This window comes from Danio rerio, chromosome 14, assembly GCF_052040795.2.
Source record: "Danio rerio strain M-AB ecotype USA chromosome 14, GRCz13ab, whole genome shotgun sequence".
Classification (NCBI taxonomy): domain Eukaryota; kingdom Metazoa; phylum Chordata; class Actinopteri; order Cypriniformes; family Danionidae; genus Danio; species Danio rerio.
Window position 1 is genome coordinate 5,149,578 of NC_141034.1, and position 16,034 is coordinate 5,165,611.

Consider the following 16,034-nt stretch of genomic DNA (forward strand, 5'->3'; position numbering starts at 1 on the left):
TTAGAGAATTAGACATAAAATAACTGCAATGAAAATAAAAATAGGAGCTGAAAATATATTACAATATGAACAATAGATGATAAAAATCAAAATACTTTGTTTCAATACTAATAGACAGCTCGCGAAAAGAACCATCACAGGGTCATAAGTCAAGTGAGATAAGTAAGGAAGACTGACCATTTTTACAGATTCCCGACATTTAACGTACAGTATGTCAATTATGCATCAGGATATAAATTGACTGTCATGAGCGTGCTGTGAATACATTTAGGGAGGCAGGGATTCTGATTCATTCCAGTGGCTTGGTTTATTTGAATCATTACATTGATGTGAATGATCTAACCCCTCTGAGTCACTGGGATGAGCAAAATCTGCATAAAACCAATCACAGGTGTTGCGTGCCATTTAGGAAATGTGCCCCAGTGTGTTTTGTGTTGCTCTGACGTTATATCGGCATATTGCAAAGACACACACAAATATGAAATTGGACCAATTGGAAAACACTATTTTTTCCAATGATAATTCCGATAATTTGGTTCGATATTTCATCATGTTTATTCTCAGAAAAAAAAGAGGAGAGATAAAATATTTTGCTGCTTGTTCAAACTACTTGTTTAAAAATGAGATGAATCCAAGGGGCGGCACAGTGGCTCAGTGGTTAGCACTGTCGTCTCACAGCAAGAAGGTCACAGGTTTGAGTCCTGGCTGGGCTAGTTGGCATTCTGGGTTTGCATGTTCTCCCCCTCCTCCGGTTTCCCCCAGAGTCCAAAACATGTGGTATGGGTGAATTGAATAAATTAAATTAATTAAATTAAATTAAATGGGTTGCAGCTGGAAGGGCATCTGCTGCACAAAAGATATGCTGAAATATTCCACTATTTTTCAGCGACCCCAGAAAAATAAGGGACTAAGCCGAAGGAAAACGAATGAATGAACTGCTGGACGCGAAGTAGGAGGTGAGCTTCCCTCCCTCCAGGACATTTACCACAGGCGGTGCATGAGGAAAGCCAAGAGAATTATCAGCAACTCCAGCCCCCCAAGCCATAGACTTTTCTCATTGCTACCCTCAGGCAGACGGTTCCGCAGCATCCGGTCACGCACCAGCCGACTGAAGGAGAGCTTCTTCCCTCAGACTATCAGGCTGATGAACACTTAACACACCCCACACAGACTCTTCCATACTCCTCACTGCACACCATCAATATGTAGCATGCACAGCATTTTAACCAATCCATACTTGAAGCAATACTGTGGACACCTATTGATTGTACATATCGCCGTCAATTTTACATTGTCGTATGTTGGACTGTCTGTATGTTGCACTGTCTGTATTTTGTACAGATCCTAAGCTCTTTACTCATCATAGCACACGTGCTGCTGATGATGTGGCAATAAAAGTGATTGGATTTGATGTGAAATTTTTTTCGGGGGGGGGGGGGATTAGGGGGGGCTTCTGTGGGGTTCAGCTTAAAAAATAAGTTACCTTCATCAGTTTGTGTTTGGACAACATGAGGGAATTGTGTGGAACCCAGAAGCGTTTGTGGAAGACCCATAGCACATATGTCTTTGGACTGTGAGGGAAGCCGGAGCACCCGGAGTAAACGCATCCCAATCATCACAAATACTGCAGAAGACCTATTAGAGCCAGCATGGCGAGATTGTCAAAGAAATTAGTCAAGTTTGGTGAAGAAAAAAATCATGGTATATGGTTAAATTCAGTATGAGGGGATGTGAGAGATGAGTGGCAACATCAACAGCCTGAGTTATCAAGACATTTGTGCTGCCCGTTACATTACACACCACAGCTTTGTCTAAGCAAAGTCAGAGCTTACTGTCCTAATTAAATCATCAAAAATCAAAGCATGATCATATTTTATTTGGGTAAAATAAGTGTAATCTAGAGGCCTTTGCCTTTTATATAAGCCATTTCTGATACCGAATGATCAACTAGAAGTCAAGTTATTATTTGTTGTTCCTGAAACTTGAATAGGCGACAAGATTTTTGCCAGGTAGTGTATATATATAAGAAACATAAAAAATAGTCTGCTCACAATTAGTGCAAACAGCCAAAACCTGGATATTTTAGGCAATGTCCTGTCCAGGGTGTGTCCTGTTAAAAACATATGTTCACCATATTTCTAACCAGGGAGCAACACCAAGCAGAAAACACCACACTTCTGATCTGGTGCAAAAATAAAGCATTTTACATAACTATGTAAAATAAGAAAGTTGGATTGCACAAAATTCCTTGTTGTCCCAAGACAAATCGATTTTTACTATTTTAAGTAGGTTTAACAATTAGGTTGTCCCAAACACAGCTTAAGAATTGTGTTGTTTCAACTCATTTTAAATAAGTTTGAACAAGCAGCAAAAGCTAATATTATTATCAGGAGAAATGGGTGTTAAAGGGATCACATGATGCTTTTTCATGCATTTTTCCCTTTCTTATATAGATGTTTGTGTATTAATAAGGTCTGAAAAACTCAATCTCATTTATATCTTTTATAAAAAAAAAAAGAAAACTAATTCAGATCTGCCAAAAAGTGGATTCAGGTATTGCTTTAGGCATTGAAACTTTTACATAAGCAAAATATTATTAAAGTTAAATAAAGTGAAGGTCGATACTGACTGATTATGCTCCACATTTTTTAAACAGAATGTCATTATTGAGTGCAGTTTTTATATTGCAGATATTCACTCTTTTTTAAGTATTGAATTATGTTTTTTTATCATGGAATTTTTTTTTTCTTGCAAATAGCATTTTAAATTTTTATAACAACCCACAAAACAATCCGCAAATAAAAAAATCAACATCCGCAAGTAAATAAGTAAATCAATTAATCAATCAATCAATCAATCAATCAATCAATCAATCAATCAATAAAATAAACAAATTATTCATTCATTAATTTTTTTTTGTCGGCTTAGTCCCACTGTTAATCTGGGGTCGCCACAGTGGAATGAACCGCCAACTTATCCAGCTCGTTTTTACTCAGTGGATGCGCTTCCAGCCGCAACCCATCTCTGGAAAACATCCACACACACTCATTCACACACACAATCATACACTACGGACAATTTAGCCTACTCAATTCACCTGTACCGCATGTCTTTAGACTGTGGGGGAAACCGGAGCACCCGGAGGAAACAGACGTGAATGCAGGGAGAACATGCAAACTCCACACAGAAACGCCAACTAAGCCGAGGCTTGAAACAGCGTCTCAGCAACCTTCTTGCTGTGAGGCGACAGCACTACCTACTGCACCACTGCGTAGCCCTAAAATAAAAAATTTAATAATAAATCAAATAAATACAAATACAGAGAAAAAAATTATAATAACAAACCATATACAAACATATATACACATAAACCTTCACTCAATCCACATCTAAGGTTTTTAAGTGATTAAAGAATGCAATAAATTGTTGCCATTTTTCAAAAATCTGTTGTCCCGTGCGTCTGATATTGTATTTAATTTTCTCAACTTTTAAAAAGAAGACTGAAATAGACTACACTGAAATAGATGGGGTTGTGGGGAGGTCCAAGACAAAAGTATTCTGCGCCTAGCGAGAAAAGATGCAAAAGCCACAATGTCAGCGTGTCTCCAGTTAAAAGAGCCCTTATTTTGCATTAAAAAAGGTCATATTTTGGTTTTAGGGGTCTCCAACAACAGGCTGATATGCATGCAAGGTCAAAACACACTTTCATTGTCTTATAATATGCATTTTTTTTTACCTAATTATCCCAGCGACTCCCATATGAATCGTTCACTGATTTATTTGTTCCCAAACAACTCCTTAGCGCAAAGCTAATCTGCGATGTTTGGTCCGATGATTCAGTCTGTTCAGATTGGTCAACAGCGTTCAGCACGAGACAGACAGAAAAGCCCACCATAGCTATGAAATAGCAGCCAGAGAGTATGTGAGAGCCCAACGCAGGAATGCAATAAATCAATGCAGTAAACACCAGCATATCGTTCTACTCTTATTCCTAACCACAAGTAATAACGGGATACATTCAGTATTAGTCTACACAGTGGCAGAAAATTGAGCTATTTTGAAAATTGACAGTGCTGCGTGTGTAGGAATGGCTGATTGTGGCCATAACAAAGGCAAACAGCAGAGGATCGCCAATTCAGAAACGCATTTAAAGGGCACCTATGGTGAAAAATCTACTTTTTAAGCTGTTTGGACATACATGTGTAAGTACAGTGTATATACTGTCATACTGGGGGGAAATAAACACACACAGTCCTTTTTTTTTTCAAATTTAACAGCATAAAATGGTGTACCAATTAGAACGGGTTTTCACATTGACCGCAACTTTCTGTAGGAATGCGGTCCCCCTGCCCACCAATATTGATTGACAGCTGTGTGCATTAACATGTCTCTGCAGTGATGCATAAACTCATATCGACAAGACAGGACGAGCGCAAAGCAACCGGGAATAAAAGGTCTGTTCAGTTTGCTAGGATCATCAATCATCATCAGACGTGATCAAGAGGGAGTTTTACAAGTTTAACATGTTTAAAACGTGTGCTCGTGTGTAATGAAGTACAGCCATTCACTTCAGATTCACTTCATCACCACAGCCACGTGTCTCTCTAACTGTCTGTGTGTGTGTCTGCGCTATGTATGTGTGTGTGTGTGTGTGTGTGTGTGTGTGTCTGCGTGTCTACGCTATGTATGTGTGTGTGTGTCTGCGCTACGTGTCTGTGCTATGTGTGTGTGTGTGTGTGTGTGTCTACATGTCTGTGCGCTGTGTGTGTGTGTGAACTCATTGTTGCAACTCCACAAAAAATGTGTCAAATACTGATTGGTAAAGTTCTTACTGTAGTATTTCTCACAACCGTTACGTGACAACTGCTTCCTGAGGCAGCCGAGGGCGTGTTGAGGCATGTTGCTGACAGGCACGTGGGATCGGTGGGCGGGTATGACTCGCCTTAAAGGCCCAGTGCAAAAAAACAGCAACAACCTTTTCCCAGCTATTCACCTTATTCTCAGCTGACGAGCGGGCGCTGCCATTTGAATCTTTTTGTCTCGAGACTTCCGGTCACATTCACTTCCATTCATTTTTTGACGTTAACAACTGCTCGTTACGCTGCTTGATGTTGCAATTTAATATTTTCTTATTATATTATGCTACTTGGTCTGTGTAGTCATGCAAACATTTGTTTGTTGAGCAAGTAGTTTGGCCATTTTCTGCCGCTTATTATTCCTAGTCATTTCTCCCATAGGCGACTGAATCGGAAGTTCTAAGACAATCGCGAAAACAGGCGCACTTCCGCATTTTAGAATAAGGTCAATAATACAGACACTTTAAACAGCTATGAAAATACTCTGATGGGTGTTTTGAGCTGAAACTTTACAGACACATTCTGGCGACACACAAAAGACTTATAATAAATATGAAAAAAGGGTAACCTATGTGCCCTTTAAATCAGTAAAGGAAGAAGCACACGTCACATTTTTAACGTGGTTTTGGATGCAATATGTGAACAGCCCTATACAGATTTAACCTGAGAGATATAAGCAGTGATCTATAATAGATATGTGATTACAAGCAGCGTGGGGTGATTACAACTTATAACACACATATTTTACAAACTAGAGAAAACGAGGCAACAATTTTAATGACACTTAGGCCTACATGTTATTATCCGGAGGAAGAAGGAACTGGTCCATTTGAACAGTCAAAGTTACTGACAAAGTCGCTGTCAAAGTCTGACAAGTCCAAAGTCAAGCTCCTCCAATAGCAAATTTCCGGCAAATCCCGCTCTGCAGAGTAGGTTATTGTTATAAGAAAGAAATCCATAAAGGTTTATAACCACTGAAGGGTGAGTAAATAGTGAGTAAACATTCATTTTTAGGTGAGTTATTCCTTTAAATCAGGCGTGTCCAAACTACGGCCCGCGGGCCATCTGCGGCCCGCAATCAGTTTTGTGGCGGCCCGCGAAGCTTTTTATAAACATCAATAGAATCTGGCCCGCTATACAAAAAAATGAACGTAATTCAATAAATAACCACCGGGTGTCGCTATTACATGCATTCAATTAAGCAGCAGTTCTTGTTATGATCTATCTATCGATCTATCTATCTATCTATCTATCTATCTATCTATCTATCTATCTGTCTGTCTGTCTGTCTGTCTGTCTGTCTGTCTGTCTGTCTGTCTGTCTGTCTGTCTGTCTGTCTGTCTGTCTGTCTGTCTGTCTATCTACACACAGTTCAAGTCTGAATTATTAGCCCCTCTTTGATTTATTCTTTTTTAAATATTTCCCAAATGATGTTTAACAGAGCAAGGACATTTTTACAGCATGTCTGATAATATTTTTTCTTTTGGAGAAAGACTTTTGTTTTATTTCGGCTAGAATAAAAAGCGGTTTAAATTTTTTTATGAACCATTTTAAGGTCAAAATTATTAGCCCCTTAAGTCTTCAGAACAAACCATTGTTATAAAATAACTTGCCTAATTACCTTAACTTGACTAGTTAACTTGGTTAACCTAGTTAAGCCTTTAAATGTCACTTTAAGCTGTATAGAAGTGTCTTAAAAATATCTAGTCAAATATTATTTACTGTCATCATGGCAAAGATCAAATAAATCAGTTATTAGAAATGAGTTACTAAAACTAATATGTTTAGAAATGTGTGGAAAAAAATCTTCTCACCGTTAAACAGAAATTGGGGAAAAAATAAACGGGGGCTAATAATTTAGGGGGGCTAACAATTCTGACTTCAACTGTATTATATATATATATATATATATATATATATATATATATATATATATATATATATATATATATATATATATATATATATATATATATATATATATATATATGCGTGTCTGTGTGATGTATGTAAAATTTGGCCCGCGACAACGTTTGTTTTTTTGCATCTGGCCATCGGCCCAAAAAGTTTGGACACCCCTGCTTTAAATCCACTGATATGTTTTTACTGAGATACTTTTCTGTGACTTTTCCTTCCTATGACACTGCTTTGCCTATTAAGGGATGAATGACTCCACCGACAGACAAATCCATAAGGTTCAGTGAAATCCGGCATGTCATTACGGCCTTTGTTAGCTAAACTAATCCGCTAATGGAAAAATGTCAGTGACACTTAAGCAGCGACAAAACATTCGAAAAAAAACTTCTTTCTTTTATTCCACTCGATAGAAAGCCGCTTCATAATAGCACCGCGTACATGACCAGTCACAAATCGATAAAAGCAGATGCCCGGTATCTCTATTTAATCTGGGCTAATGTACTTCTGTTGTCACCATAAGCACCGTAATGTGTCCCTGCCCTCATCATCATAACATCAGACACAATCTAAAACCGCTAGAGATAAACCAGATAACAATGCGCCGAAGGTTAATTCTTGGGAGTTACAGCCGAGCCTTTGTTCAAATCCATTATGCTACACATGTAGTGATGCTTGAGGAAAAGATAAACTGGTTTCTGGAGAAGAGCAGGGATGGTTTCAGCCTTTGTATCTGCTCTTTCACGGCTTCTTTTATCTTTAACTGGATATCAAAGCGAGCCATTTAATTCGGAGACTGCTAGCTCACCTCCCAGTCCGGGTCTCAGCCGGTTGTCGTATCCGTCCAGCAGGCGGTCTAGGATGCGTGTGAAGAGGGTGATGTTGTTTTTGAAGGCATCTGTTGTGGCATCTGCGGACACTGACCTACACGGCAAAGGCACAGACGTCAGGATTAGGTATGAATTGAACAGTGTCACGGATAGAAAGACTTGAAAAATGATGGAAAATGAAACTTCTGAGTGACTAAATGAGTGTTCATAATCCTGATGTTCATAAGGCTCTTGTGGGCCTTTAAAGGAACAGTACATTTAAAAATAGTAATAAAAACACATAGGCTTAAACTGTTGACTTTTTCATTTTGTTTTCCTGACTGAGCATGTTTAGCTTAGCTTAGCATAGATCATTGAATCGGATTAGACCATTAGCATCTCACTCAAGAGACCAAGGAGTTTTGATATTTTTTTCTATTTAAATCTTGACTCTTCTGTAAATGCATTGTGTACTAAACCAACTGTGCATTTTAGCTTAGCTTAGCATGGACCATTGAATCGGATTAGACCATTAGCATCTCACTCAAGAGACCAGAGAGTTTTGATTTTACTTTTTTATTTAAAGCTTGACACGTCTGTACTTGCATCATGCACTAAGACCAACTGAGCATTTTTAGCTTAGCTTAGCATAGATCATTGAATCGGATTAGACCATTAGCATCTCACTCAAAAGTGACCAAAGAGTTTGATTTTACTTTTTTATTTAAAGCTTGACTCATCTGTAGTTGCATCATGCACTAAACCAACTGAGCATTTTTAGCTTAGCTTAGCATAGATCATTAAATTGGATTAGACTATTAGCATCTAAGTCAAAAATTACCAGAGTTTAGAATTTTTTTTTTTTTTTTTTTTTAAGCTAGACTTCTTTGGTTACATCAGGTAAGACCAAATAAGCATAGTTGCTTAGCTTAGCATAGATCATCAAATCGAATTAGACCATTAGCATCTCCCTCAAAAGTGACCAAAGATATGTACTAAGACCAACGCAGCATTTTTAGCTCTGCTTAGCATATTAAGTTGGATTAGACCATTAGCATCTCACTCAAAAATGACCAAAGAGTTTTAATATTTTTTTTCTTTTTAAAGCTTGACTCTTCTGTAGTTACATCTTGTACTAAGACCAACTGAGCATTTTTAGCTTAGCTTAGCATAGATCATTGAATCGGATTAGACCATTAGCATCTAAGTCAAAAATGACCAAAGAATTTTGATTTTATTTTTTAAGTTTAAAGCTTGACTCTTCTGTAACTGCATCGTGTACTAAGACCGATACAGAATCGGATAAGACAAGCATCCGAAAACCACCATTAGCCAACACAAATTCTACAAAAATAAAACATAATAGGATGATGTAAAAGAGGCATCATGGAATATATATATATATATATATATATATATATATATATATATATATATATATATATATATATATATATATATATATATATATATATATATATATATTTCTCAGCTTTTATTTACATTTAAACAAAAAGTGGCACATCTAAAATATTCATCTTCAAAGGCTTTATTGGCTATTACAGCAATCAAACAGCTTTTTGCATGTCTACACTGGTATTTTTGCCCACTCATCTTTAGAAATTAACTACAACTCTTTCAGGGTTTTCCCCTCCACATATTCTCAATAGTGTTTAAGTCTGGACTCTGGCTGGGCCACTGCCCACCTCTATGAACTACTTGAAATAACATACAGTTGAAGTCAGAATTATTAGCACCCCTTTGAGTTTTTTTTTTTTTTTTAAATATTTCCCAAATGATGTTTAACAGAGCAAAAAAAAATTCACAGTATGTCTAATAATATTTTTTCTTCTGGAGAAAGTCTTATATGTTTTATTTCGGCTAGAATAAAAGCAGCGTTTAATATTAATAATTCAGGGGGCTAATAATTCTGACTTCAACTATATATAACAATAGCATAATCTGATATATGGGCATGCATTGGTAAGGATAAAAAAATATTTTATTTATTTGTTGTTACTCCACCCCATTAAGGATCATCATTACAGAAGTTTTGCATTTTAACTGACGTGATTCAGACTATGGATCTTCAGGAAACATTCATCTCTACATCGTATACCACCCAATTATGCATAATAATAAGGTATTTTAGCCACAAGTTATGCCATTGTTTGCGAAACTCACTCCTGAACAGTAAAACTGAATCCTTTTTGTAAAATCAACAGCACCTCGAGACAGGGAAATCCTCAGTAATCCTAAAAACATCAAAAAAATCAACAAACACTGGTTTCTGGTGAGGTTAACGCTGCTGTGATTTGTTCTTTCACTCTGTTCCACATGTTCCGCTTACAGGGAAGTTGTTGTGAAACGCTCAGGAATATAATTAACATATTTAAGCATAATTGGCTTAATTAGCATAAGCAATCATGCATACGTTATGAGCATCAAAACTTGATCTGTTTGCCAGCTGACTGTTAAACCCCCTTTAAAAGTAAGAACACACTCGCCCTGCTTCAGTCTACTGAGCTGCACACACATACACGCACTCGGCATTCAGATGCACTCCTGATGCAAACGATTTCACGCACAATTCAAATATCAAATATTTACTCTCCTAATTAAGCACAGACTTTTGACGTCAAACGACTCTGATAGTATTTTCTTGCAAAATATACTCTTTGATATAACTTATAGAATTTATTTGTTGGTTAATTATTAACGCAACATGCATACAAGAAGCTGACAAATGGAAATGATAAAATATAATTATAAATTTAAAACAAAAATATAAATAATATTATATTACAATGGGGAAAAACTATGATTAATTAAGGATTATTCAAGAAAATTTCATGTTACTTTTATGTTTTATTTGACATTTTGTTGTAATTATTCATTTTCTTGTCAGCTTAGTCCCTTTATTAATCCAGGGTCGCCACAGCGGAATGAACCGCCAACTTATCCAGCAAGTTTTTATGCAGCGGATGCCCTTCCAGCCACAACCCATCTCTGGGAAACATCCACACACACACACACACACACATTCACACACACACACTTATACACTACGGACAATTTAGCCTAAACAATTCACCTGTACCGCATGTCTTTCACCCGGAGGAAACCCACACGAAGGCAGGGAGAACATGCAAACTCCACACAGAAACGCCAACTAAGCCGAGGTTCGAACCAGCGACCCAGCGACTTTCTTGCTGTGAGGCGACAGCACTACCTACTGTGCCACTGCCTCGCCCCTTATTGGGTTTTACTGTGCTCAAATTGCTTCATTACCTCAAGTGGATTAAGTTCACAGTACTCATTATCATTAGTTATTAAACTTAAACGGTTTGTTGCAATCGATTTCCTCAAATGGTTTGAGTTACTTAAGTTTTACAGTGTAAAAAAAAAATGCTTATTATTAATGGATGATTATGCGTTCAAATAGCAAAAAGTGTACAGCAAACTTTATAAACGCAACAAACATGTAAGCAATGCATTAGTGCCAGTAAAATGTGCAAAGTATAAACGGCTGACAAGTTAATCTAATGCATCTTGGTCTTAGGTTACACACTTGCAGCACTTGCATGTCCTCTAACCAGAGAGTGAAGACAACTTCAAGTGAACACTTAGGCTGTCAGCAAAGTGGACTTTAAAAGCCTGTACTGCGTCCTAATTGCATTTGATTCACTATATATAAAGACCATTCAGTTATTAAAATCTAATTTGTACTGTATATCTTTAAGTAGACCTATTATCATACCTGTCAACCCTCCCGTTTTTCCTGGGATTCTCCCGTATTACAGTTTTATCCTGCTATCATCCCGTAAAGGTATTTTATCGTATTTCTCCCGTATTTTCAGTTTTTTTTTGAAGGGTGGCAAATATAACATTAAAGAGTCGAGCCTCCGTATACGCAACACATACCGCCGAACCACCAGGGGCCGCCCCTTGCTCTTAAATGTGTTTCTGTTCTGTGCTTTTGCTTTGTTTAGGCATGAAAATTATACCTGTCAACATTGGGATGTGCAAATGAGGCATATGCACACCATAATAAGGGATTCCCAAGACCCCCTTTAAAAAATCCCCAAATGACTAAATATGTTCATTTGGAGCTGTTTCGTTGTAAATAAACAGTTAAATGGTCAGTAATATGTTTTATTATTATTATTATTATTTTAAAAAAGTAAAAAATAAATAGTATACATTAGCAGCAAATACATTAGCAAACAGTTCAGCTTATTAAAATGAATAGCTATGAAACAGAATCAAATCTCATTAGCCGTTTCTTCACTGTTTAACGTACACATTCTGAGTAAAGAGCAACGAATGAATGTCTTATTTATTTAGATTTTTCCGTTTGATTACATTAAATAACAGAGGTGTCACTTTAAAAGTGCACACATCAAACGTTATAATGAAAGCATTTCATCTGCTTTCCTAACTGTTTATGCTCATTTAGGACGAAATTAAAATCGACATGTTTAGATATTAATATTATTAATTATGTGTATATCCGTTCAAACACGCACCCAAATCCCAGACTTTTGCTTAGCTTCAAATCACGAGTACAGAATCCGTCTGGGAAACAGTATATTTATCACTTTGGAGTAGAGGTCTGCATAAATTTCCGAATAAATCGCGGGAGCGGTCGGTAACGGGTTTAATTTGGGACGGGAGCGGGCTGTCTAGCAATATCGCAGATATTGCTATGCGAATGAGAGAGAGAGAGAGCGAGAGCGAGCTTTGCCTGTGTGTGTGCTTGTGTGTATGTTAGTGCGCGCGCGCGCGAATGAGAGAGAGAGAGAGAGAGAGAGAGAGAGAGAGAGAGAGAGAGAGAGAGAGAGAGAGAGAGAGAGAGAGATTTCCCAGATAGCAAAATACACTCGGGCCAGTTCCGGCTAGATTCTCACCTGCTGTAGACTTACCACTCAGCCCGGCTCCGGCTGCTTGTGGACTCACTGCCCGATTCCGGCCCGAATCAATCGGGTCAGATGCGGCGGCCGTAAGCGAGCCGACGCTGCCGCATCCGCGCCGGAATCGGCCCGAGAGTAATTTGCGCTGCGGCCCGGAGAATAAAACCTTTTGGTATTACATTGGTACTTGATACATGGTATTACAAGCCTTTGAGTTGATATAACAGCAAATGCCTGTGTGTCTGCTTGGTGCTTGTGTGTGTGTTAGTGCGCACGCGCGCGTATGAGAGAGAGAGAGAGAGAGAGATTTGTCTGTGTGTGTGTGCTTGGTGCTGTGTGTGTGTGTGTGTGTGTGTTTATACAGACAGCTTGGCTGTATGGACTGTATAGCTGGGGGATTTTCGGTTTTGTTCTCCCCCGCTCTTTAGCGGGATCGGGCGCGGCGGGCAAAAAACGGGGCGGGTCGGGCAGCGGGACAATAAATTCTTAATATAAGCGGGAGCGGTCGGGTTCGGGCTAAAACCTGGCGGGTGCGGGATTCAAAATTTAGTCCCGCGCAGATCTCTACTTTGGAGCGCGTCAGCTGACAGTCATGCACCTCTATATGACTGTTTTGAGGATTGCATATGAACGGGGAGACGGCACCTGTAATGAAAAGGAAGGGAATCGCGCCATCTTTATGTTTATTTTAAAGTGTTTTGTGCCTAAACAAAGCAAAAGCACAGAACAGACTCGCATTTAAGAGCAAGGGGCGGCCCCTGGTGGTTCGGTGGTATGGGTTGCGTATAGGGAGGCTCGACTCTTTAATGTTTATTTGCCACCCTTCAGAGAAAATACGGGAGAAATACGGGAAAATACCTTTAAGGCATCATAGCAGGATAGAACTGTAAAATAGGGGAGAATCCCGGGAAAAACGGGAGGGTTGACAGGTATGATGAAAACACTCTGAAATAAATATATAAAAGGGGCGGCATTACCCTTCCTTTTCATTACAGGTGCCGTCTCCACTTCATATGCAACCCTCAAAACAGTCATATGACTGTTAGCTGACGCAGTCCATAGTGATTGACTGTTTCCCAAATGTTTTTTTTACTCACGATTTAAAGCGGAGCGAAAGTCTGGGTTTTGGGTGTGTGTTTATACAGATATACATGTAATTAATAATAATAATATTTAAAGATGTCGATCGTGGTGGTTTTTTTTTTTTTCAAACACAAGTAATTTCGTCCTAAATGAGCATAAAAAGTTTGGAAAGCAATGGAATGATTTCATCATAATGTTAGATGTGTGCATTTTTAAAGTGACACCTGTTATTTAATGTAATCAAGCGAAGAAAATCTAAATAAATCATTCAATCTTTGGTCTTTAATTAGAATGTGAAAAAATGACTAATAAGATTTGATAGCTTGATTCTATTTCATTACATTAGCTATTAATTTTAATAAGCTAAACTGTTTGCTAATTTATTTGCTGCTAATGTAGACTATTTAATACTTTATTTTGTAAATAATAAAAATATTAAAACATATTACTGAGCATTTACAATGAAACAGCTCCAAATGAGCATATTTAGTAATTTGGGGGAGTTTTTAAAAAGGGGGATCCCTTATTATGGTCGGCGTATCCCTTATTTTCACATCCCGATGTTGACAGGTATGCCTATTAAGCCCCTTTTTCATTCATTTATTCATTCATTCATTCATTCATTTTCCTTCAGCTCTATTTCAGAGGTCGCCACAGCAGAATTAACCTCCAACTACTCCGGCATATGTTTCAAGCAGCAGATGCCCTTCAAGCCACAACCCAGTATTGGAAGCACCCATACACTCTCTCATTCACACACACACTTATACACCACGGCCAGTTTTGTGTACCCAATTCACCTACAGCACATGTCTTTGGACTGTGGGGGAAACCGGAAAACTCTGAGGAAACCCACGCCAACACTGGTGTAACGTGCAAACTCCACACAGAAATGCCAACTAACCCAGCTGGGACTCAAACCAGCGACCTTCTTGCTGTAAGGCAACAGTGCTAACCACTGAGCCACCGTCCTGCCCTATATAAATATATATATATATATATATATATATATATATATAGTCTATATATATAGTCTATATATATATATATATATATATATATATATATATATATATATATATATATATATATATATATATATATATATAGTCTATATATATAGTCTATATATATAGTCTATATATATATAGTCTATATATATATATATATATATATATATATATATATATATATAGTCTATATATATATATATATATATATATATATATATATATATATATATATATATATATATATATATATATATATATATATAGTCTCTTTAATGTATCTTTATTTCACACCAAATTTGATTGCAATCAACCATACCCCATGAGATGGGCTGTCAGAACGTAAAGCCTTCCAAATCATCCATTTAGGATGCTGCAGTGCAACACAGCTGTCTGTAGGCAGCACACTAGGATTTGGTACGGAGCCATAGATTGTAAACGGACATGACTGTGCAAGTTCCTCTAAATGTGTTCCCCATCCAAAACTCTCTGAAGTAGTTCCGCTGGCAAGTCACCGCATGTATAATTCTACGCTCTGCCATGTGGTAATACCTCATTACAGGGCACATTTGTCGCTAATTCCTACAAAAGCCTGAAACACTTTGAGCCTATTTATTATGAGCTACAGTTGAAGTCAAAATAATTAGCCCTCCTGTGAATTTTGCTAATATTTCTCACATTATGTTTAACAGAGCAAGTAATTATTCACAGTATTTCCGATAATGTTTGTCTTGTTTTTTTATTTAGGCTAGAATGAAAGCAGTTTTAATTTCTATAAACCATTTTAAGGTCAATATTATTAGCCTCCTTAAGCAATATTTGTTTCGATTGTCAACAGAGCAAGCCACTGTTATACAATGAATTGAGCATTTTGAGCGCTTGATGAGCTTCACGAAGGATTCGCGCAAGTTAAAAATCAGATGGCATGACGTGAATCCACGCCTATCGGTGAATTTCACGCACAAATTAATTGAAGTTAATGTGAGAATGAAACGAGGTAACTTAAAATATTCACGCAAGCTGCATCTGATCAAACAGCATAAAATCATCAAGAGGCGACACTGTACTGCGATTTGGGAAACAGCCACTAGGTGCCGCGGCGGCCACTTTGGAATGAAAATTCCAGTATAACAACAGCATATTATAAGACTGTAAAATAAACTATTAAAAGTGCTGATGATTGTGATAGTAAGTGTTGTATTGTCGTCTTTCAGGTTGTATCTCAGCTTTAATTCACTTTTAAAATAAATAAATAAAAAACAAAGCAGCTGCCCCTGCTGAAAAATCCAGCTTAAACCAGCCTAGGCTGGTTGGCTGGTTTTAGCTGGTTGACCAGCCTGGTTTTAGAGGTGTTTTGGCCATTTCCAGGCTGGTTTCCAGCTAGAGATCTGCGCGGGACAAAATTTTGAATCCCGCTCCCGCCCGCACCCGCCAGGTTTTAGCCCGAAC

The 16,034-nt window shown here is 37.7% G+C and overlaps 2 protein-coding genes across 3 annotated transcripts in view; both read right to left on the reverse strand.

The window, feature by feature from the left end:
* Nucleotides 1–16,034, reverse strand: part of guf1 (GTP binding elongation factor GUF1) — a 365,170-nt gene that overhangs the window by 280,369 nt on the left and 68,767 nt on the right. The gene's annotated exons all lie outside the window — the stretch shown is intronic.
* Nucleotides 1–16,034, reverse strand: part of gabra2b (gamma-aminobutyric acid type A receptor subunit alpha2b) — a 164,591-nt gene that overhangs the window by 141,947 nt on the left and 6,610 nt on the right. For both annotated transcript variants that reach the window (XR_015507068.1, XM_087281138.1), the window contains exon 3: nucleotides 7,579–7,694. Coding sequence is in view for 1 of the 2 variants with exons in the window: in XM_087281138.1 (XP_087137264.1) it covers nucleotides 7,579–7,694 (116 nt within the window). In the remaining variant the exon portion in view is untranslated. The remainder of the gene's footprint in view (nucleotides 1–7,578; nucleotides 7,695–16,034) is intronic.